We start from the raw sequence: 25,795 nt of genomic DNA on the forward strand, positions 1-25,795 counted from the left end.
CCCAGGCACCTGATGGACCCCGAAAGGTTCCTGGTAGAGCTTGGGACTTTTCCTGAATCCCTTGCTCACAACTCGACCGAAGCCCTAGTAGAAGCCTGGGATAGGGCGGCTGCTGGGGCCTTGGATCGTGTTGTGTTTTTGCGGCCTCTGACCCGGTGTCGATCCCGGGTGGCTCCCTGGTTTACCGAGGTGCTCCGGGAGATGAAACACCAGAAAAGATGCCTAGAGAGTAGCTGGAGGGCCAGCTGGTCCGAATCTGATCGAACACTAGTAAGAATTCATATTAAATCCTACTTAGTGGCGGTAGAAGCGGCAAAGCGGCAACATTTTTCCGCTCTTATCACATCCGCAGATAACCGCCCAGCTGCCCTGTTTAGGGTGACCTGCTCCTTACTTAACAAAGGAACTGGGGAAGACCCCTTGCAGGGTAGGGCTGAAGAATTTGTTCAGTATCTGCAGGATAAAATTACTCAGATCCGGACAGGCTTGGACTCTGACTGGGTAGATTCGGGCGAGCCGACGGGGATGAATCTTGTGGAGACAATCTGGGATGAGTTTGACCCTGTGACCCCTGAAGGCATGGACAGGATTATGGGGAAACTCAGTGCTGCCACTTGTGTGCTGGACCCGTGTCCCTTTTGGTTAGTTTCGGCTTCCTGGGAAGTGACACGAGGCTGTCTCCAGGCGATTACCAATGCTTCATTGAGAGAGGGGTTCTTTCCTACCACTTTGAAGGAGGCAGCGGTGAGGCCCCTCCTTAAGAAGCCTTCCCTGGACCCAGCTTCTTTAGCCAACTATCATCCAGCCTCCAACTTTCGCTTTGTAGCAAAGGTTGTCGAGAGTGTGGTAGCACGTCAGCTTCCCCAGTACCTGGATGAAGCTGTCTATCTGGATCCGTTTCAGTCGGGTTTCAGGCCCGGGTACAGCACGGAGACGACATTGGTCGATTATCTCTGGCGGGCCCGGGACAGGGACTGCTCCTCTGTCCTGGTCCTATTAGACCTCTCGGTGCTTTCGATACCATTGACCATGGTATCCTACTGTGATGACTCGGGGGGTTGGGAGTAGGGGGCACTGTTTTACAGTGGTTCTACCCCTACCTGTCTGATCGGTCACAGTTCGTGTTGACTGGAGGACAGGGATCGACCCCCAGGCGCCTCACTTGTGGGGTGCCCCAGGGGTCGGTTCTCTCACCCCTCCTGTTCAACATATATATGAAACCGCTGGGTGAGATCATCCGTGGTTTTGGGGTATGGTATCATCAATATGCTGATGATACCCAACTTTTCATCTCTACCCCAAACCACCCAAACGATGCCCTCGACGTGATGTCCCGATGCCTGGAGGCTGTGCGGATCTGGATGGGGAGGAACAGGCTCAAGCTCAATCTCTCCAAGATTGAGTGGCTGTGGTTCCCGTCATCCCGATTTGTGCATCTTGTCCAATCTTTGATGATAGGGGGAGAAATTTTAGCCCCCTCAGAGAGGGCCCGCAATCTGGGAGTCCTCATGGATACGTGGCTTAATTTAGAAGAACACCTGACGGCCGTGACCAGGGGGACCTTTTACCAGGTTCACCTGGTACATCAGTTGCGCCCCTTCCTGGATCGGGATGCTCTGAGCACAGTCACTCATGCCCTCATCCTTTCTCGCCTGGACTACTGCAACGCTCTCTACATGGGGCTGCCCTTGAAGAACACCCGGCGGCTTCAGCTGGTCCAGAATGCGGCTGCGCGGGTTATCATGGGGGTACCAAGATACTCCCATGTTACACCCCTTTTAGGCGGCCTGTACTGGTTGCCGGTTGTTTTCTGGATGCCATTCAAAGTATTTATTATGACCTTTAAAGCGCTCCATGGCTTAGGCCCAGGGTACCTGCGAGACCACCTACTGCCACCAGTAGCCTCCCACCGTCCAGTATGATCCCACAGAGTTGGCCTCCTAGGGTGCCGTCGGCCAGACAGTGTCGGCTGGTGACCCCCAGGGGGAGAGCCTTCTCTGTGGGAGCGCCTTTCCTCTGGAATGAGCTGCCCCCGGAGCTCCGCATAATCCCTGACCTCCGGTCCTTCCGACGCGCCCTAAAAAGTTGGCTTTTCCAGCAAGCCGGCCTGGCCTGTTAATTTTATCCAATTTTTAAAATGTTATTGTCCTATTAATTGGGTTTGTTTTGTGGGATATGTATCTAATTTCCTTTTAACTTTTGTGATATGTGTTTTTTAATGTTGTACACCGTCCTGAGTCCTTTGGGAGAAGGGCGGCATATAAATCCAATAAAACAAACAGACAAACAAACCACCTAAAAAAAAGTTCAACAAACCATTTTGTATTTTCGTCAACCTCAGCTTTCTTTTTTTCAGATGACTACAAATCTTCTACATATTACAACAACTGTAACCCTCTGGATTGGGTAAACTTCTCCAACACCTGTTCCACATTCACAAGCAACAAATGCAGACTTCTTGAAAAGCTCTGTGGTTGAACCCACCACCTCTAAAGCTTTTTGTATTCAAATAGAACCACTCAAAAGTAAAAATGAAAAAAAAAAACACCTTTCAAACCTACTACATTAAAACCTTAGAATTCTCACCTCTGCCTCTGCTTGTTTACAAATCAGCATTCAACAATGTATTCCATTCAAAAGTGTCAGCATTAAAAAATGCACAGTCATAAAAACATAAATGAGGGTGTTAAACAAACTGCCCCCAAAAGGGAAAAAAAACTTAAATGAGATATCTCGGGTCTCCACTCTGAAATTCATTTAGCTTTAACTTTTAGGACAACTTCTTTGTGCTATAAGTGCATCTAAACACCTTAAAAAGTTCCAGCAATTGTGAAATCAAGATCACAATTCAGAGCACTTCCCGCATAGCTGTCATTCTGCAGAAGCAAGCCACTCTTGGCCCTTCCTCTCTCTCTCAAACAAAGAGAGGAAAAATGTGTAAAACGGAAATCAAGCCGCATTCCCCCCACCCACCCCCTCAGTCCACCCCCCCTTCTGCTGCTGCAATGCACCAGAAGAAGAAAACAAGAGAGGGAAGGGGAAAAATACTTTAACAAAGGCATTTGCAAAAAACTTTTGAACTCACTGACATCTCCCAATGTCACGGGATCGTTCTCAGTTTCTTTTGTCTTTCCAACACTAACTATTGTCGTTACAAAAGCAACCCTTCCAAACTACTATTCCCTAATATACATTAGACGTAAACAGACTAATCACAGACATTTACAGGTCTTGAAATCATTTCACCTCACTTCTCTTATGTTTCCTGTAAACTAACAAACAAGCTACTCCCATCAAGCAGCAACACCAGCATCATCCCACCATCCTTATTCTACAAACTATGGAAAACTTTCAGGCATGGTTTTCACTAAAAAAAATGATATAATTTCCCCACAATTCCAAGCTTAAACCAAGAAATGTACCTAGTCTGTCATCTGCCAGCAGATCACACATATCATAACTTCAAGCAAAAATATGGATCCTGAACATGATTAACAACAATCACATCACATTATTGGAAAACAACTTATTCATTTTAGACAAGTTTGACTTCACTCCAATTATTGCCTAATAGCTTTAATGAACACTTCAAAATTCTATTCCCTTCAAGCACTGGATCACCTATCTCCCCTGGAGATGTCCTCTTCAAACACCCTACTCTAGGCATTTATCTAGTTTGGCTCTAGGAACCTAAATTCCAGCCACGTCCCAGCGCATCACTCAGTAATACTATCACAATACTACTCAGTACTCCGTCTCTCTATCAAAGGGGACTAAAAGGGAACAAACGGGACATAGAAGGAATGTCCGTCTCACATTCTGCAGGATCCTTAACAAATTGGGCCCCATATCATACCCGAGAGTCTAAATCACATTACCTTCTTGAATCATTCTTTATAACCTCCAGCCTGCTTAGCTGACATTCTCAGCTAAACCAGAGGAAAGCTCCAACCACACATCACTCTCAAACATTCAAGACAGGAATTTAGGAATTTAGCCACCCAGATACCATCCATATGTATCCCTTTGCATACATACATTACCTGGGTCAGATGCATCATTCTCAGGATTTACTGCACTCGTACTTTTCCGTTGTCCAAGGCTCCTTCCAATAGAGTAGGAGCTATCTCTCCAACCCCCTTTGGAACACTTCAAATGGAAGTGTGGCTGGCCTCCAAAGGTAGTCAAACCTCCTTCCCAGAAGAGATGTCCTGATCCTGGTAGAGCCCCCAAATTGTGAGAAAAATATCCCACATATAATTTCTTTTTTTTTTAACAAAATTTTATTGGTTTTCAAATATATAGGGGAGGGTAAATAGGTATACAAATTTTTTTGGCAGCTTTCATACTGCTGGTAGAGATCCCAGCACGATACTCACTTATGTAACATTGTACAACAAATTTATAGAAGAAAACAGTAAACCAAATCTTACTCTATATTGTTAGTCTTGTGTTCCTACATGTTTCTCTTTGTCGTTTTCTAATATATCACTAACTGCTATTGTTCCAAATAATTTTATTTTTGAGATCTGAGCCTTTTCAATATTGCTTCTTCCTCCCTGTCGCCAGAGAGAGCCTCAGTGCCCCCTCCTTCCCGTCTTGAATCTTACTATCTTGTGTTTTACTGTCTCTTTCACTACTCCCACTCAATTCCTCCTCTCAGAGTGGAAAATTCTTTTTAATGAAGGCCTCCGCCTCCTGGACTGTATTGATTCTGATCCTATTTCCCTCCCAGAAGATTAACATCCCCTCCGGAATCAACCATTTGAACCAGATCCCTTTTTCATATAATTTTTTTGCTAGGGAGGAAAATTTCCTCCTTCTATCTCTTATTTTTTTCGGGATCTGTTTGAGAATGGTGATCTCTTCACCCTTGTATTTCAATGGTCTCTCCCTTTGGGTCGCAAGTACCTCGTCCCTTGTGGATCTCCTGACAAACTTAACATGTATCTCCCTCAGGACATTGTGTCTTCTAGCATATGCTGAATTTATCCTATATACTAGATCCATATCCCACCATACTTGTTTTTTATGTCTCTTGAGATAATCTGTTAAAATTGTACTCATAATATCTTTAAGGTTTTCATTCTCTGTTTCTGGTAAGTTCTGGAATCTAAGAAAAAAGGACATTCTTTCAAATTCTACTTTTGTCTGAAAATTTTCCATATCTATGTTTCCCTTGCGCATTGTTTTCACTTCTTCCCCCAGCCCCGCCATTCCGTCCTCTAACACTAAAATTCGCTGTGTATTTCCAGCTATATGTTCTTTAACCACTCTGAGTTCTTCTTTGATCTCAGCCCTCATTTCATTCTGTCCCTTCATAAGTTATTTAAACATTTCCATAACAGATCATTCCTTAGGATCCTCTCCAGCCACTGCTTTCTGCAACATTGACGATATCTTGGACTGTTGCATCGTGGGACTTGGGGCAGCCGATGATGGGGCTGAGTGCGCCTTGCCGGTCGGGGGTTTTCTTGCCGCCATTAGTTTAAGTTCAGAGATGCAAATCCTTGCCAAGAAAAGTGGTGTCAGAGGGTTTCGCAGCTACGCTGGTCTCCAAAGAAAAACAATCGCAAAGGCACCCAGTTTGCAGTTCCAAGAGTAGAATACACAAAGATGAATGAAAAGAAAAGTCAGCCAAAGATCAGAAGATCCACACACAGGAGGAGGTCCCAGTTTCCCTTTGGGAGAGTAAACAAACAATCCACTTTTCTTTATTCTCTCTTTGAGTGTAGCTTCAAAAGACAGACTTCATTTGCATAAAGACAAAGAAAGAGGGGCGAGCACCATCTTGGCTCTCCCTTTCACAGGGAAAGAAGTCGCTGAAAGTTTTTTATTTTAAAACAACAGTTCAGAGTCGTTTCCAGCAATTGTGAAAGTCATTTTAAATTAAAAGTCAAGCAAATCAGTCTTTTAACCTCTCTCTTCCCGAGGGTCCATTTTCAAAGCCGCTTAGTCCGAGGGGGGGGAGTAGTAAACCCCCACTCTAATCTCTCTTCAAAAACAGAAACACAAAAAACTCACAAAGTGACTGTTGCTTTTCTCCTAAATCCTCCAAGAGCACTGGTCAGGATCCACACCTTCAGTCTCCAGCTGCACTTTTCCAACTCTTCTTTTAACCTCCGGAGCCATCCGACGAGAGAGCGGGCAGCACGAAGCTGTCTCTCGCCCCCCCCCTCCGCTCCCCAGCTCCTAGGCGAAGCCGAAAAGCACCCCAGCTGGCTGCCGCTACATGCAGGGTGCCTTGGCCGCCCGCCCTTCGACAGGCCCCCCTACAAGGGCTCCTGTGTCCCCTAAGGGACCCACCGGGGAGACGAGTCTCACCGCCCCGAGTCCCTTTTTGGGAGAGGGGGCGGTTTAGAAATCTAAAGAAATAAATAATAAATAATAAATAAATACGAGCAGCAGACAAACACGTCCGTCGTCGTCCGATCCCGGACGTGACGTCTCCCACATATAATTTCTACATACCAAAGAAATGGTCAAGGAGATTATGGTCAACAGAAAGCAGCTATTTTACTATACCTGTGCAGGTGATTCCAAAGCTAATGCATAGGTGCACCTTAAATACACAAAATGACATATCATATGCGTCAAAACTTGGATACAAAAAATACAATTGGATGCAAAAAATGCAAGTGCAAAGTACATGGAAATTCACCAAATGTTCCGAAAGCATATGTGTTCAGAAGCCCCAAAGGACCTCGCTTTCCCAGAACTAAACAATAAGGTCATTACCAGCTTCCTGCAAAACATGTCCTGTTACTCCCTGTTACAAAGGGAGGGATCAGACTATTTCGGATCAGGTCACTGTAACTTTCTGATTATGGTCCAACCTGTGATTTTCCAGAAAAGCTTACTTGCTGGTCAGATATTCAAGATGGAGTCTATCAGGGAGAACGAGCCTGACGTCAGGACGACACAACGTGTGGTCTCGATAGTCCGAGATCGCCGTTGATTCTTTTACCAGCTGCACGTTCCATAGGGACCTAAACCATCCCGGAGAAACGGTGACAGGGAGACAAATCCTTGCTGGTCACAGGGACACCGCAAAGTCCCTGATCGACCCAAGGAAAGTTCTCCTAGCCGGCAGTAAACAGACAGCCTCCAGGCTGACAAAGTCGGAGACGGCTCCAGAAAGAAGGCAGTGAAAGTGAGTCCAGCTGGTGAGATTTTTTCTTTGAGAATGATTGCCCAAAGAATTTTTTTTTAAAGGATAAATTAGTCCTTTAAGCAAAAGAACAAAGCGGCGAAATTTATCTTTATTGGACTGCCTTAGAAAGTTTTTTTTCTTTTCTATGTAACAGTGTTTTGTGGATTGAAGTGATTGGAATGCTTCCCGTTTCTCCTCTTAAGTGAATGAATTGATTTTTTTCTCCTATTCTGTGCTAACTCTATTTTTTGGTTGATCTAAAACTTTTTTTACTTTAATAATCCTTCCTCTTACTGTTTATTAAATTTTATTAAAGACACTTAGAGTTTTTTGCTTTCTTTAAGATTGATACGAATAAGAGAAAGTTGAATCTGCCATTCGGAAGCCAGAACTTGGTTTTTTTTTCTTTTTTTGAAACAAAGTATCCTTTGCTCTATTTTCTTTGATTCTGTTGACGTTGTAACTAGAGGGTTTGCAGCTTGTCCGTTGAGACTGATAACAACTCAAGGACACGGACTGCTCTCTTACAGGTGTCTTTGTGGAATATTTTGGACAAGGGAAGGGAAAGAAAAGAAAAGATAGAAACCTCACTTTTTTGAAAAAATTAAAAGGATCTTAAGTTTAAGCAAATTCAAAACAAAAATATTTTTATATATAAAAGAGACATTGAAGGCAAGAGTGGCAGTGGATTTTAAACTTTTTCTTCTCTTTGGGAAATATGCATTTATATACAGATGAAGAAACCCTAAGTTACCAGGATTTTTTGGATGGAATTCTAAAGATATTGGAAGGATTTGAAAGGTTTGATAAGAAGTTGGATAGATTATTGTTTGGCTCAATAAAAGATGAAGGGACTGGAGCCTCAAAAATTAAAGAAGAGAGTGAAGATATAGAAGATAAAGACAAGATAACAGATGAACCTAATAATGGAGCACCTATGAGTGAAAGTGGAAAGGAGGGAACATGGAAAAGTGAATCTGATTATTATTATATACTTGATGATCTGGAGCTCTACCCCTCTTGTCAAGATATGGATTTGATGATGGAATTAATAAGAGAAACAGCCTTAGAAAGACATCTGATTATTAAAGACATGTTAATTTTAATTCTAGTTCAAGGGCAACAAGACTATAAGAGAGATCCTTCAAGCAAAAAAGTGCGGAGAGAAGTTTTTAAAAACTTTATAAAGAGGTTCATAAGAGAATTGATGCAACAACTGGCTAAAGAGATAATATTGTTTTGTTACTGGAAAGACACAAGCTGATAATGAAGGTTGATAATTCAAAATTTAGTTAACCTTTGGTGATTAATAAGTAGGATTTTCTAGACACTTTTAGAATGTTTTCTTTAAAATGTTTATTCGTTAATTAATAACTCATTATGATAATAATAATGGAATAATAATCTCAATTAGTAAAAATAATTTGGAGATAAATTGTAAAGTGGAACCTGGGAAAACATTTATCAATTTCACTAATACATTTTTGTTTAGATATTGATATAAAGATGTAATTTCTCTTGGGCACTTATAAACTTTACTAACAAACATTTGTTTAGATTTTATGAAGATGTAATTTTTCTTGAGTCGGAGGGGAGGAGATGTGATATAAATGGCAAAAAAATTCTTTTTTTTCTTTAGATAACTATAATAATAATAAGGAAATGTTAATGGATAATGTTTAATGATTTTTACATGTCTTGGCATTGGTAAAAGCAATCAGATATAAGCCTTAAGTAGTGAGTTGGGGAAAAAAGGGAATATGCTGTAAAAGGGTAACTATTGGAGGTTTATAGGAATAGCAAATGAATGCCAGTAGTTGGTTGTGTCTTTAAATACAAATGATTCCAGATAAAAGCATATTTAAATAATTATAGCTAGATGAGAATGATGGTATATTGATGGCAAAATACATAAAGATTTTTGATTTTAAAATGTAAATTAAAAATATGAAGGATGTATAATAATGCACAAAATCTATTTGTAACCAATCGACATGCTTTCTACAAGATGTAATGAAGAATGTTTTTGTGTGTTTTTGTTTAATTAAAACAATAAAAAAATTTCCAAAAAAAAGAGAGAGTCTATCAGTTACCTCAAATAACCTCATCTAATTTACCCAAATAATTCAGGGTTCTAGCGTTATTCTCTCACGTACATACATATATAGTTGTGGGAGAAAAATATGGCAAGTTAATTACATAAATTTTTAAAAAGCTGCCTCTTAAAGATTTTAAGACTAAGTCAGTCAGTATAGAAAGGATAGCTGTCTGTGATATCAAATGATGTTGACATCTGGTTTATAAACCACACTCAGCAGATGTTAAGTGTGCCTGATGTGGCCAGATCTGATTTGCTCATCTTTAAGTTCCACTGGAAACTGTACACCTTTTCAATCTCCATAGCAGCTGAACCTGAGAAACAAATATTCACAGGTGCTGCTGCTGCCCATCTGATTCATCATGCTGCCTACATTTTTGGAATGGAAAGCTCCTCTGCCCAAGCACATGAAGTCAAGCTGTGGTTCCACATCAGTATGGGGGGGGGGAATGTTGCAGAAGAGAGGAGATATTGGTTTCAATGCTATTATTTGATTATATTCTTACTTATGTGGGCTTTTAAAAAGGAATTATTTAATTCCTGAATGGATTTATTCATTTTGCAAGCAGTTTTGTCCTACGTTTCAGTTTACCTAAGCTTGGTTCAGTAATTTGTGAATGAGTAACTGAACCATTTTGTAACTAGGTTTTGAAGAGTCCATAGGATATGCTTTATATGTACTCCTAAACATCTACAGTCAATGTAAGATGTGAGTGAAATGACAGAGGTTTGGGAGGAAAAATAATTATCCTCTGAATGTCATCTTAATATCATCGCTGGCAGAAACTCTCACTTTCACACTTAGTACCGGTAGATTCTCCCCATAATTTGATTTCTCCAGACGTAGAAGATGAGGGATCAGTTTGTTTGCTCTGTTGCATAAGCAGATTCCTTAATGTCATTTTACAATTATTCACCTCATCCTTAAATATCTTCTTTCTCAAATCTAAAAGGATAAAATAATTGCTAAACACCTAAGCCTATTACACAACATAGCATAACCAACTGGAAACAAATCCAATTGAATACGTAGAGTTTTGTCTGTCTCTGAAGGCCAAAATTAAGACTCTGCAGATATATTACCCCAATTAATCCATAGCTCTTTGGTTACCAAGATGTCACCAAACCAAGTTCAAGTGCTTATATTGAAGAATGAATCTCAATACTGCTTACACGCTGGATATCTCTTAAATTATTTTCTTCCTTATGTGCCAATCCTATCACAAAGATTTAGTGGTAGTGCTTTCTAAACAGTGTTCCATTTGCTAGCAAAGGCAACTTAAGAGGAAGTATCCAAAACAGACACACTGAATTGGAAAAAAAAATATTTCTGATTCCAAACTTGGTATCAAATTTTATATCCTTCCAACCCTAACTGAAAACTTTATTATTCTCTAGATCTTCTTCTCCTCCTCCTAGCAACAGTGGAGGTAAACTCAAGGAAGCCCTTCTTTTCCTAATTTTATATAGTTTAATATATTTTAATGATTTTCTGTATTCATTGTATATGTTCAAAAATAAGAATTTTTGGCGCCAAAATGTGCCCCCAAAATTGGATTCAGCTTATCTCTTGATAGGCTCATTTATTGGTATGTATTTAATACTTTTTAAAATTACCCATATAACCTGAATATACTTATGTGTAAGCCCATCAAAGAATAAGCTAACACTTGAATACCATGAAAATGGATAATCTGTGCAGTATCCCTAGAAAATTAAACACGGGGTTGGCCTATCCATTGATGGTTCATATTTCATTGTATTCTGGTTAAAAATTCGAATGTCAACTAATCTATGGATGGGTGTATTCATGGGTAGATGTAATAATTTTGTTTGTGACTTGTGTCCCACTATTATCTTAGTTTTAATTGTAAAATACCATAGATTTCAGTAATAAATGGGTTAGCTACCCTGACAAACTAATAGTGAAAAATTTGTAGTAAACTGTAAGCCAATACTGATTTCCATGTATGGAACACGTTCATTTAGAGTTCCTAAAATATTTTTTTCAAATTTAAAATACATTCTGCTCTCTAGTTTTTTTCTTTATGTATTTAATGATCATAAATTCCTATCAAGCATCTATTAAACAATTATAAATACATTTTGCAAATATATTTTTGTCTCATTCAGGTGTTACATCTTATTTGTATGCTTACAAAATAAAATGGATGCATTTCAATAATAAATGTCCTTGTCTTTTCTTACTGTCTGTTGCATCCTGCCATAAACAATACATCTCTTCATTCTACCCCACATATTTGACAGTTGACCTGGTTATGTTTTTTGGATAGCCATTCCAGAGAGTCAGGAGGAAAAAACAAACAGTTCAGGAAATGCTGCTTGGGCTTCCCCAGAGGGGAATCTGAGGAAAAATATGTTTTAGACAGAACCCAAAAGCTGGCTGAATGATACATCCTTGTATATTTGCTGCTACAATCATGTGCTATCCTCTGCAAATGCAGATTTCTGATGATGAAGATGAAATCTTTCTTCTGCAGATGAAATCAAGTGGCAGAAAAATGTATAATGCTAGCTGTGTATGCTATTTAGCATAAAATATAGGACATGGTTCTTTTTTTCTCCATCCTCATGATGTTCTCATTTTTTGGTATATTTGCTTTGGATACTTTTAGTACATATTGAGAAAAGAACTGAAAGAAAAGAATTTCTCAGAGAACAGATTTCATTTTGCAATGAGCATTCAAAAATGTTTAATTGTCCTTAAACACTCTGCAACTCAGTGGTAACTCATAACATATCTCAGTATGTTATATTATCAGAATGGGCTGTTGGTCTGAGCTCCAAGCTTGGTAATTTGGTTGCAAATGTTTCATCACCATTTGAGGAGAGATCATCAGCACACTTTGAATTGTGCTCTCTGTCAGAGCACTGGTCTTTAAATACCTTTTTATGTGATGCAAATTAGTGTGGATGTTGTTTGTTCAGTTGGGACCCATCAGCTGACTAGAGGACCATGTCTCAGTAATAACAACCAGCCATTCAAACAGACCAAAACCAGACCATGACTCAGCAGTATCTGAACAAACAACACTAATTTACATCACATGGATAGTACTTAAAACCAAAGACGATGCCTCAGTAACAACAGCCAGCCAATCAAAGTCAGACCATGACTCAGAAGTAGCAGAACAAACAACTTCGACATTAATTTGTATCACATACAAATTAAAGACCAGTGCTCTGACAGACAAGCACAATTCAAAGTGCCCTGAGGATGTCTCTTTGAATGGTGATGAAACTTTTGCAACCAAATTGCTAGGAGCTCAGATCAATAGCCCAACTACCAACCTGAGCTACTTATCAAATACATTATCAGAATATTAAAAACTAGGTAACTTAGTGGTTAGATATACCTTGCATTCTTTCAAGGGACTTCAATATTTGATATGTTCTTAAATAATATTACAAATCACCATAACAATCATTTCACTGGAAGCCTTAGAACAGATGAAACATGCATTATCTAGAATCTGAGGGAGCAGACCAATGAATACAGTTAGGAGTTCAGATTAGAAACGAATGTTAAGTTTCTGCTATAATCTGAGAACTTTAGTATGTTTCTTCAGCCTGCACAGATTGCATCTTGCCATGATATGTGGACCTGCTAGATGTTTTATTAAACCATCAATCATACTTGTGAACAAAAATAATCTGCTGACATCATGAAGAAAGTCTTTCATAAGTCTTACCAAGATATGTTTATAGATTTTCCTGTAGCACAGATGGTCAGGAGGTAAGTCCTGATAGATCTTTTGAAATAGCCAAATTCTGAAGCAAGAATATTAACTGGAATGCCTTCCTGTACATGAAGCACAAATTTCTACTCAATGATCCAGTACTGAAGGCAGCAGCTGTATTTGATCCTGTAGGAAAAGAAACTCTGAACTGCCCATAGAGACTCTTTTGGAATAATTTTCTGATATATTACTGCACAACAGACAAAATGATCTTTGTATGGTGTTCATGTGGTATGAAAGTTTCACAGATTTACCTGCCATGTGATTTGCAGAAGTAAGGATTGATCAGTTTTTGGTCTCAACTATTAAAAGGGAGGATCCAGCTACTGGGCAACCACAGTTTCCAGCATTTTCTCATTTTGTGAATTATGTGCTACTCACCTCACAAAGTACTGCTTTCTCTGAAGGTGTTTTCAGGATGTTTGGAAAAATACATGCAAGATTAGAAGCTCCTTAGGGAAGTCAGCTGATGGGCAAAGTGCAGGCAGAGCGTATGTTGAGCACACAGGAATTAAAAATGGTTTTCTTGCTGTGAAACATCCAAAGCCAATATATTCAATAAATGCAACAGGACTGAATGGTCATCAGCCTCTGAGGTAATCCCAGAAAGCAAAATCTGCCAAAGGTAGAAACATGCAGGCAAGGAAAATTTCTTCTTCAGGGTTGACTGGATTGGTTAATGACATGCTTTGTCTCAGCCCAATTAATTCTTGTTCATTATTTAAACAAGTCCTTGGTTTAGAATTAGAGAAGGCAGCATCCAGAGTAGCAAACTTTGTTTCAGATCTAGTTGCTAATGTCTTATTGTGTAGAATCTGTCACTTTAGAGATTGAGAGCTCACGTGTATTTGACTCAATGGGGAATCAGCAAAAGAAATGATCTGACGCACTGCGTGTTACATATGCCTCCTGTTCTGATTCTGACATGTGGATAGGTATGCCCATAAACCACTTGCTTTTGAAGCAATTTGCTACTTATGACCTCTTTCAATGAAAGGGACAAGATGCATATGGCAGAAGAAGAGACAAGAAAAGATGCTTGAGCAATTCCTCAACACGCGCAACAGATGAGGCTTCTCTGGTTTTGCAGTCGGCGCTCTGGGATTTGTCTGTGGGAAGCTTGCAGGGGTGTTGCAACCTGCCAGGACCAATAAACATCACTTTCAGGCACACAGTTGCTCCGAGCCAGCCATATGAAAAGCAGAGGAAAGGAAAATGAGCAGGAAAATGTGAAGTTAATAAAATACTTTATCCAATCAAGCTTTCAAAGCAAAAGCAAGTCCAGCCTTGGCTAGAAGCAGCAGCCAGGCACTCTGATTTTTCACTCGACTTAATGAACTAATGGCTTACAGAGCTTCTTCATTCTGCTGCACATTTACTCATTTCTTTTGCAAGTTCAACCGTAGGGCCTAAGCTTTAAAATTCCCAGAGTAATCTCAGTTGAAGTCTTATGGCTACTATTCTAATTGTAGGATGAGGCTCTGAATTGATACAAGATAGGAATTTTCAGCCTCCAATCTTGTATTAGCTCCAACTTGCTCTGTATGTAATTGACAATGAAAACTTAATACTGCTGTAACCCAGCAGTGGTAAACTAGCTTCCCTTTGTACATGTGCATTGAATTTCCAGACATTGGCACCAAAAAGTAAGAGTTCTTGGCAGTTCCTTTTGGTGAAAATCCAGATTCAAATCAAAAGATTACCTCCATCACTTTAGTGCCATGCAACAGTAGTTCACAGAGTTGCCTTTCAAGGAGGCTGCAGCCAGGGCAAAAATAAAGCTAGTTTACATCATGTCTATGGAGATTCTCACTCATCCAGGTCATGGTTGTCCCAAAGGTGCTTTTTAAAGAGGCAACTGGACTTTCTGGTTTTTCTTTGAAGATATTTTGCTTCTCATCCAAGAAGCTTTTCACCTCTGCCATCAAACAAAAACCAAAAAGTCCAGTTGTCTCTTGAAAAAGTACCTTTGGGTTAACTTACATTAGTTCACATATAACCAGAAAAAGGGTATGCTGGCTTGTATTTGTATTTATTTTTGTATTTATTGTCAAACATGTACAAGATAGCAGGTATAAATATAAACATGGATATGAATGAATGGAAGAAATGAATACAAATAAATAGGGACAGTAGGACAGAGATGGTAGGCACGTTGGTGCACTTATGCATGCCCCCTTTACGCACCTCTTATGAATGGGATGAGATCCACAGTAGACAGTTTAAGTTTGAAGCTGTGAGGGTTGGAGGATGTAACAATGGAGACAGATAGAGCATTCCAAGCATTGATCACTCTGTTGCTGAAGTCGTATTTTCTGCAGTCGAGTTTGGAATGGTTTACTTTGAGTTTGTATCGATTGTTAGTTCATGTATTATTGAGGTTGAAGCTGAAAAAGTCATTGACAGGTAAGACATTGTAACAGACAATTTTGTGTACTGTGCTTAGATGATACTGCAGGCGGCGCATTTCCAGATTGTCCAAACCCAAAATTTCAAGCCTTGTGGCATAGGGAATTCTATTGTGAGTAGACAAGTGGGGTACTCTTCTCATGAAGTATCTCTGGACCCGCTCAATCATATTAATAATAATAATAATAATAATAATAAATTTTATTTGATTAGCCGCAACCCTCTCCCGAAGGACTCGGGGCGGCGTACAATCAAAAGAATAAAATACACATAGGACACACATACATACGAAAAAAGGACAATTTCATTTGTGCGTGGAGGAGAGTAGACTTGTAAGTGAAAGACAATAAACACAGCTAAAAACACAATTAAAACACAGTTTAAAATCCCCTTAAATAAAATTGCTAAATTAAAAACCCCTCAGGAGCGTAACAAAGTCATGGTTGAGCCAGGCCAGATATTTGAAAAAGGTGGGTCTTGAGCTTAACACGGAAGGAGCGGAGGTCAGTAGTGGTCCTAATATCCGGGGGGAGGTCATTCCACAGGGCTGGGCCCGCCACAGAGAAGGCTCTGCTCCTAGGCGCCGCCCCATGGCATTGTCTAGTGGACGGCACCTGGAGAAGTCCCTCTCTGTGCGAGCGAATAGGTCATAGGGATGTGTGGGGCAGAATACGATCCCGCAGGTAACTAGGTCCTGAGCCATGGAGCGCTTTAAAGATCGTAATCAAGACCTTGAAACGCACTCGATAGACCACAGGAAGCCAGTGCAGCTCGCGCAGGTGTGGTGTCACATGGGAGTACCTGGTGCTCCCCATAATCACCCGCGCGGCCGCATTCTGGACCAACTGTAGTCTCCGAGTGCATTTCAGGGGAAGCCCCATGTAGAGAGCGTTACAGTAGTCCAGGCGAGACGTCACCAGCGCATGGGTGACTGTGCGTAGGGCGTCCCGGTCCAATAGGGGGCGCAATTGGCGCACCAGGCGAACCTGATGGAACGCCCCCCTGGCCACGGCTGTCACATGTTCATCCATGGACAGCCTGGCATCCAGGAGAACGCCCAAATTGCGCGCCCGCTCCACAGGGGCGAGTTGAATGCCCCCAATGGCCAGAGATGGAATTATCTGGTTGAACCGGGGAGCCGGAACCCACAGCCACTCTGTCTTGGAAGGGTTGAGCCTGAGTCGGTTGTCATCCATCCAGACCCGTACGGCTTCCACACACCCGGACATCACTTCGACGGCCTCGTTGGGGTGGTTCGGGGTGGAAATGTACAGCTGAGTATCATCAGGGTACAGATGGTATCCCACCCCAAAACCACGGATGATCTCACCCAGCGGCTTCATGTATGTGTTGAACAGGAGTGGCGAGAGGACCGACCCCTGTGGCACCCCACAGATAAGGGGGCTTAGGGTCGACCTCTGCTCTCCTGCCAACACATGTTGCGTCCTGCCGGAGAGGTAGGAGCCGAACCACCGCAAGACGGTGCCCCGGATCCCCAACCCCTCCAGTCGGTGCAACAGGATACCATGGTCGATGGTATCAAAAGCCGCCGAGAGGTCTAATAGGACCAGGATAGAGGAACAGCCCCTATCTCTGGCCCTCCAGAGATCATCTACCAACGCGACCAAAGCCGTCTCTGTGCTGTGCCCAGGGCGAAAGCCGGACTGGCGCGGGTCTAGATAATCATTCTCCTCCAGATGTCCAATATACAGTGTGGATTCCAGGCAGATGAGCTGTATTTGAGAATTGGTGTGGCAAAGGTATTGTATGCCCTAGTTAGCAATACAGTGTTACCGGAGAAGCAGCTTCGGAAAATTAGGTTAACAACTCTTAATGCCTTTTTAACAATGCTGTTACAGGGGGCCCTGGAGCTTAGCTCATTTGAGATGAGTACTCCTAGGTCATTGACAGAGTGAGGGTCATCTATGAGGTCGTTTCCACCCCACTTTTATTTGGTGTTCTGATTTTTATTGCCAATATGTAGGATAGAGCATTTCTTAGTTGAGATTTGAAGTTGCCAATTGCGCGACCATTCAGACATATGGTCAAGGTCACTTTGTATGGTAGCGGTATCCCTGCTAACCTTTTGTGTGCAATTCAACTGTAGTTTTAAGATAATAGTTCAGACAGTGCACACCTGTTGATCCTTTGCTTGTTGTATCTACAGCCAATTATTTACCAAGATTATTTCCTGTCCATGATGCAGATCATTATTTCCTATCCAAGCAGCTTCCAGATGCATTGGCTGTAACTGCTGCTAACAAAAATCTAAAATGCCTTTATCCAAAGTTTATGCATACTAAAATTTAAAAGTGGTTTGAGAATATTAAGGTCTGGATTGGTTTGAAAGGTTAGTGTATACACTATGTGTGTTCTCAGAGTTGATGGGTCTGACATTTTTTTTAGAAATTTTTTTATTGTTTTAATTAAACAAAAACACAAAAAACATTCTTCATTACATCTTGTAGAAAGCATGTCGATTGGTTACAAATAAATTTTGTGCGTTACTATACATCCTTCATATTTTTAATTTACATTTTAAAATCAAAAATCTTTATATATTTTGCCATCAATATACCACCATTCTCATTTAGCTATAATTATTTAAATATGATTTTATCTGGAATCATTTGTATTTAAAGACACAACCAACTACTGGCATTCATTTGCTATTCCTATAAACCTCCAATAGTTACCCTTTTACAGCATATTCCCTTTTCTTCCCAATTCACTACTTAAGGCTTATATCTGATTGCTTTTACCAATGCCAAGGCATGTAAAAATCATTAAACATTATCCATTAACATTTCCTTATTATTATTATAGTTACCTAAAGAAAAAAAAGAATTTTTTGCCATTTATATCACATCTCCTCCCCTCCCACTCAAGAAAAATTACATCTTTATAATAAAATCTAAACAAAAGTTTGTTAGTAAAGTTTATAAGTGCCCAAGAGAAATTACATCTTTATATCAATATCTAAACAAAATGTATTAGTGAAATTGATAATATTTTTCCAAGGTCCCACTTTACAATTTATCTCCAAATTATTTTTACTAATTGAGATTATTATTCCATTATTATTATCATAATGAGTTATTAATTAACGAATAAACATTTTAAAGAAAACATTCTAAAAGTGTCTAGAAAATCCTACTTATTAATCACCAAAGGTTAACTAAATTTTGAATTATCAACCTTCATTATCAGCCTGTGTCTATCCAGTAACAAAAAATCTTATCTCTTTAGCCAGTTGTTGCGTCAATTCTCTTATGAACCTCTTTATAAAAAATTTTAAAAACTTTTTTGCTTGAATGATCTCTCTTATAGTCTTGTTGCCCTTGAACTAGAATTAAAATTAACATGTCTTTAATAATCAGATGTCTCTCTAAGGCTGTTTCTCTTATTAATTCCATCATCAAATCCATATCTTGACAAGAGGGGTAGAGCTCCAGATCATCAAGTATATAATAATAATCAGATTCACTTTTCCATGTTCCCTCCTTTCCACTTTCACTCATAGGTGCTCCATTAGTAGGTTCATCTGTTATCTTGTCTTTATCTTCTATATCTTTACTCTCTTCTTTAATTTTTGAGGCTCCAGTCCCTTCATCTTTTATTGAGCCAAACAATAATCTATCCAACTTCTTATCAAACCTTTCAAATCCTTCCAATATCTTTAGAATTCCATCCAAAAAATCCTGGTAATGTAGGGTTTCTTCATCTGTATATAAATACATGTTTCCCAAAGAGAAGAAAAAGTTTAAAATCCACTGCCACTCTCACCTTCAATGTCTCTTTTATGTATAAAAATATTTTTGTTTTGAATTTGTTTAAACTTAAGATCCTTTTAATTTTTTCAAAAAAGTGAGGGTTCTATCTTTTCTTTTCTTTCCCTTCCCTTGTCCAAAATATTCCACAAAGACACCTGCAAGAGAGCAGTCCGTGACCTTGAGTCGTTATCAGTCCCTACGGACAAGCTGCAAACCCTCTAGTTACAACGTCAACAGAATCAAAGAAAATAGAGCAAAGGATACTTTGTTTCAAAAAAAGAAAAAAAAACCAAGTTCTGGCTTCCGAATGGCAGATTCAACTTTCTCTTATTCGAATCAAATTTAAAGAAAGCAAAAAACTCTAAGTGTCTTTAATAAAATTTAATAAACAGTAAGAGGAAAGATTATTAAAGTAAAAAAAAGTTTTAGATCAACCAAAAAATAAAGGTAGCACAGAATAGGAGAAAAAAATCAATTCATTCACTTAAGAGGAGAAACGGGAAGCGTTCCAATCACTTCAATACATAAAATGCTGTTACATAGAAAAGGAAAAAAAAACTTTCTAAGGCAGTCTAATAAAGATAAATTTCGCCACTTTGTTCTTTTGCTTAAAGGACTAATTTATCTTTTGAAAAAAAAAAATTTGGGCAATCATTCTCAAAGAAAAAATCTCACCAGCTGGACTCACTTTCACTGCCTTCTTTCCAGAGCTGTCTCCGACTTTGTCAGGCTGGGGGCTGTCTGTTTACTGCTGGCTTGGAGAACTTCCCTTGGGTCGATCAGGGACTTTGCGGTGTCCTTGAGACCACCAAGGATTTGTCTCCCTGTCACCGTCTCTCCGGAATGGTTTAGGACACACCGCACGTTGTGTCGTCGAGACGTCTGGCTCGTTCTCCTTGGCTCTAACATTTTAAAGCACAGTTTCCAACTACTTTGCAATATAGCCCATGCACAAATTCAAATAAACTTCCTGAAAAATGCATAAGCTGAATTGATCTGAGTACATAGAACTGTATGTAAATGAATTGAAAAATTTCCATGTACTATAAAGCCTGAGAGAGGAAAAACAAGATCGGTGAAATAAATTCTTCTTACATCTTTTAACTCCCCCCAGAAATTTAGGTTCAGATATATTTGATAACTATTGCTAAAATGATTGTCCCTTGAATTCCAATTCCCCAAGAAATAGAAATAGCAGATTTATAGGTCAATTCCTCTATGAATAAAATGAATACTGTAAGTTTGTCTGTTAACAACTGCAGAAACTCGGCTGGTAAGAAGTAGGGGTGATCTGATACACAGCAACTTTCTAGTGGTCCAAATCTTAATTCTACAGATAGACCTTGACTTATGATCATTCATTCAGCAACCACTTACTTTGATTTTAAGAAACTTGTATGATGTTGAGAGAAGGTCTTTGTTTGTTGTGATTCAGCTAATATTGGCAGTTGTGTCTACAGACACAACTGCTTAGTAATGAAATTCCAGTCCCAATTGCCATCATAACTTGAGAACTACCTGTACTAACCAGAAACACAATAGTGGGTTCTTTGCCAGTTTTTTTTAAAAATGAATTTTAAAAACACTACATTTATTGTATAGCTATCCATCTGCTTACCTTGCTTATCAATGAATGGAATGGAAAGAGGGTGCGGGATAAAATAAAGTAAGAAAGCATTTGTGGAGGACCTAGTGGAAGAGCAGGAAAAACATACCTTTAGCAGTCCAGCATGTGTCATGGATGTGTCACCTCTCTAAGGTTCCTAAACAACCCCTGATCACCACTATCCCTACCACAACAATATACACCATGGAATGAGAGCATTGGAATGAGCCATGGTGGTTCAGTGGTTAGAATGTAGTATTGCAGGCTAACTCTGCCAACTACCAGCCGACTGCCAGCCATTCTCATAAACGCAAGGTTGATTAAGCCTTCCATTCTTTCGAGGTCAGTAAAATGAGGACCCAGATTGTTGCAGGGCAATACATTGACTCTGTAAAACACTTAGAGAGGGCTATAGAGCACTGTGAAGCAGTATATAAGTAAGTGCTATTGCTATTGAGAAACTGACTGCTTACACCTAGCCACTATCTAGGTGAATAACAGAATAAATCTGACAAGAAGTAATGGATGGAAATTAATCAAGGAGAGAACCAACCTAGAAGGATAAATTTTCTGAGAGTAAGAACAATAAAACAGTGGAATGGCTTGGTTCCAGAGGTTGTGGGCACTCCATCATAGGAGATGTTAAATAAGAGATTGGACAGCTATTTATCCGACATGGTACAGGGTCTCCTGCTTGAGCAGGACCTTGGATTAGAAGAGCTCCAGGGTCCCTTCCAACTCGGTTATTCTGTTGCGTGTAGAAAGGGCCTCTATAGCTGTATATAGCAGGACTAAACTCAGGAAATTTCCAGTTGAGTGCCTGCCAGCTTAATTCTTCCAGAATGGGACATAGGTAGGATTTCTTTGCCATGAACTGTTCTCTCATGGTATGGGGACTGCAAATCCAAGCTCCCTTTGGATTTTGGCCTACCTGGGAACCCTAAGCTTCACTATCTGAATCCAGGAAGATTTCTGTTACCCATTCCACCTCTGCCTTTCCCTTCAAGAAAGAGTGAGGATATTCGTTTTTTTTAAATGAAATTTTTTTGTGCATTTACTTCAATCTTTCTTTCCTTCCTTTCAGAATGTGCCAATAATAACTGCATAGGCATGGAGTATTTTCAGGAGATTAATGACGAGTTGGAGTTAATGATTCTCAGCTGCAGTGTGAGGCATTAGCCATCATCCCAGATGGAGTTTAATCCCTTGCATTTATCCTACATCATTACTGCTGCTGTGAAAAAATGAGACTTCCATTTATAGGAAAGGAGGGGCACATTCTTTTCAGTCAAGGACATTGATAAAGATAATTTCGCCAATAAAACAGGATATATTTCCCAGTTCCTGAAAGGAAATATTTTAAAAGGAGCATTTCTAAGGGCTGATTCCTTCTTTGCATCTCCTTGTTCCATGACTCCAAGCTGAATATAACAGCTATTTTATAGAATCCCTTATCTGAATGGAGCACAAAAAGAAATTAGAACATTGACAATGTTTTATACTACAAAATGAATATTTGATTTATATGGAGAAACAGAATGTATCATGGTCTACAATACTAAGTTAGCTTTCTGAAACCTGACATTGAGATATGTTGGGTTTACAGCTCCACCAGCAATCAGAGTTGGAATTCTGGATGTCTTAAAACTGTGAAGTGCTGGTGTAGGAAGGCTTATCTAATCTACACCTTTTTAGAAGCAAGTGTTTCCTTAATCTCAGGCAGTTTCCTTGATCTCATTTGCTTTTTGTAATCTCTTGAGAATGAATATGCAGTGCCCACTTACTTCAACATTAGCTAGTATTGAACTGGCAAAAATGCTTTCCTACTATGATTGGCCAATCATTAACAAATCATCCAGTGCTAATGAAAACCTGACAGAAGTCCTCAAAATCTATTCTGAATTATACCACAACTCTCAGCATTGCTGAAGCTTACAACTGTATCAGACTATGGAGCTGATCAACAATCCATAACAGGCAATCAGAAATTCAATTCCATAAGCTACAAAAACAATATTATGTCAGTTCTTCTTTTCATAATCTCTAACAATCAGCCGTGGCTATCAACTCTCCCTATGGGAAAACTGCCTCTTTCAATAATGTCCCAGCAGAATAAAAAGAATTAATATATCAAACAGAAATTGTTAAACCCTCCAAACAGCATATTAGCATGGTTAAACATGTATTGAATAACTCAGCTATGGCTTGGACCAGAACACTGAGTTGTCATGAATAGCTATGCTCAACAAGTATATTTCAGTAATGCTGCAATCACATAGAAAACTTTGTCTTCAATGTGGAAAGTGTGTTTACTCAAAACAGATAATATAATCAATGGAATGCAAATATGAAAATAGCTGCACATCTTGCATGCATGGCTGCAATTCTAATTGTTCATTATCAATGACCAAGGCAACATGGTAGGACTCACTGCCTTCTCTTCATCATTTTTTCCTATGAGAGATAATGCCTAGAACAACATTGCTTCAGTTGAGGGGTTGGGGAGGAGGAGAATGAAGTGCCCTAGGCTTCTGCCCTGGTCTTATGATGATCAACACTTTTATCAATGATTTGGCTGGAGGAATTGAGGGAGATATAATATTTGTAAATGCTGTAAAACTAGGAGGGGTGGCTGCAGAAGAAACAAACTACTTTGGAAGAAATAAGTTTTAAAAGATCTAGGCAAATAAGAAAATATTTGTAGCTTGAGATTGAAGTGTGGGATTCTTGGTGCTCTCTGAGTTTGGTTGTTTGCTTCACCACACTGGTGATGTTACCTAGTTTGGTAACATAATGTCTGCAAGCAAACAACCAAGTTCAGTGAACACCAAGGGTCTCACAGAACTAGACAGACTTGAATAGTAGGCTGAAATGAATAGAATGAAATGTACATGAAGAATTGTATAGTTCTACATCTGATTAGGAAACATGAAAGACCCAAGTATAGGATGGGGAAAATCAAACTTACTAGTAGTAAATGTGAAAGGGATTTGGGTATCTTCATTAACCACAATGATGAACCAGCAGCATGATAAAATTTCTTTAAAAAGGCAGATTCTAACTTGGTGTGCATTAACAAGAGCATAGAGTACTGATCTGAACTAATTGTTCAAATCTATTCTGTTCTGGTCAGACTCCAGTTGCAATATTGTCTCCAGTACTGGATACCATCATTCAAAATCATGTAATAACTTGAAGCAACTTTGGGAGGGGGGGAGTACATGATGAAAAACCTAGAAACAAATCCCCATGGGAAATGATTAAAGGGTCAGGTATGTTTAGACTACAGAGGGATAAGAGAGAGATGTTATAATAGTCTTTGACTATCTGAAAATTTTCATATAGAAGTGGTAGTAGATTTATTCTCTATTGCGTTAGAAAATTAAAATTACAACAAAAGAGATGGAATGGTCATCTGTCAGAGGTGTTGTAATAGATCCTGCATAAACATAGGGTTGAACTAGTTAACCTCTAAGAATCCTAAGCATATGAATCTATTAAAAAATCATTAGAATCAAGCTAGGAACCAAACATAATCTATTTCAATCCAGGTCATCAGTTTCACCTACACGACAGTCAGACCTGCTCATCTGGAAAACAGCCACAGTGTGCATGTTTGCAATTCTAATTGGCCCATAAGAGATGGACCATTTTCAGAATAATCAGCACTCTTTTAAAATTTGGGGTGGGGATTCTTACAATGGATGGGATGGGTGAGACGATAGAGAGAGACAGATAATACTTGGAGATTAAAAGGGTTTTTTGGGGTCTGGGATTCTCATATTCATAGATTTATTTATATATGACAGATTTGTGAGTTCCAAATAGAAATGATCACTGAACAGGGATTCTCCATCTGCTGTTCACAGTGCATTTATGTATACTCTCATGTGCTGCTTGTAATTTTTAACTGATCAAAATGGCATAAAACAAGATTAGAATCCAAAGATCAAATGGAATTCCCTGATGTCACCCTTTAAGAGTTTCAGGTGGGGATAAAGCAAAGCCTGTAACCCTATACCTTGTGATGTCCAAATTGTGATGTTGCATAGGAAATCTCCTTTCTCTCTTATAGCCCCCAGTGGACTTTCATTGATGAATGAATGGGCCATCTGTTTAATCTCATGATTAACATATGTGGTATGTAGTCACAAATATTTCCCCTCAATCCAGATTGGCTACCCTTTTCAACATTCAAGTCCAACAGCATAATCCTATTAGTAAGGGATAATGTAATAATGATAAATTCCATAATTCATTGTGTATGGCTCTTTCAGCCCCTTGAGACTCTGAATAATGGTTAGTTTCAGACAAATATTTCAAATGTAAGTTATATCCAAATCGAACTAATTATTCTTTAAAATGCCCTATGCCTGACAAGAATAGTCTCAGAGTAACCATGATTACTCTTCTCGTGAAACAATATGATACTGCTTCCCCAGGAAGTAATTTATTATCATACTACTTAGATTTAAATATTATTAAAATCACAACAAAGCATTAATCCCCCCGCTGCTCCATTCCTGGGACCTCCCCTCTTAGGTCAGAGTTTGGGGGGTGGTATTAATAAGATCATAAAGTCATGTTCTGAGATGCCATTTTTATACTGAGTGAGCACTTATACAATTGATTTAGAATTGTGCATGATAATTAATTGGCATCACGTAACTTTTGATAGTACTTATGTTTGGGCTCTACATATAACTCTGATCACTTAATAATACTGTTGACCATGTAGCCGTAAGAAATCTATTTTAAAACATCTGCATTCTCTAAGCATATCACAAACAGATTTAAGGAGCTGTTTAATACAAAAGTAATCTCATGTGCCTTTAATAAAAGGATTTCCAAGTGTGTTCTGTAGAATCTTATCAGATATTCTTCAGGAATAAGACCATAATGACATTACAAAAGCCGGCTCATAACTTCCCTTCTAATGAGAGTTTCTGAATATTGATAGCTTTATTCTCTTTCTTCTTACAGAATGAATAGGAA

General features: G+C 39.3%; 1 protein-coding gene across 1 annotated transcript in view; it reads right to left on the bottom strand.

Annotated features, from left to right (window-relative positions):
* Positions 1-11,547, bottom strand: part of LOC309386166 (uncharacterized protein) — a 60,504-nt gene extending 48,957 nt beyond the window's left edge. The window contains exon 1 of the mRNA XM_081941245.1: positions 11,460-11,547. Within this exon, the coding sequence (XP_081797371.1) occupies positions 11,460-11,510 (51 nt within the window). The 5' untranslated portion in view covers positions 11,511-11,547. The remainder of the gene's footprint in view (positions 1-11,459) is intronic.
* Positions 11,548-25,795: the final 14,248 nt, after the last annotated feature.

Source organism: Natrix helvetica, assembly GCF_964273705.1.
Source record: "Natrix helvetica genome assembly, chromosome: 2".
Taxonomy (NCBI): domain Eukaryota; kingdom Metazoa; phylum Chordata; class Lepidosauria; order Squamata; family Natricidae; genus Natrix; species Natrix helvetica.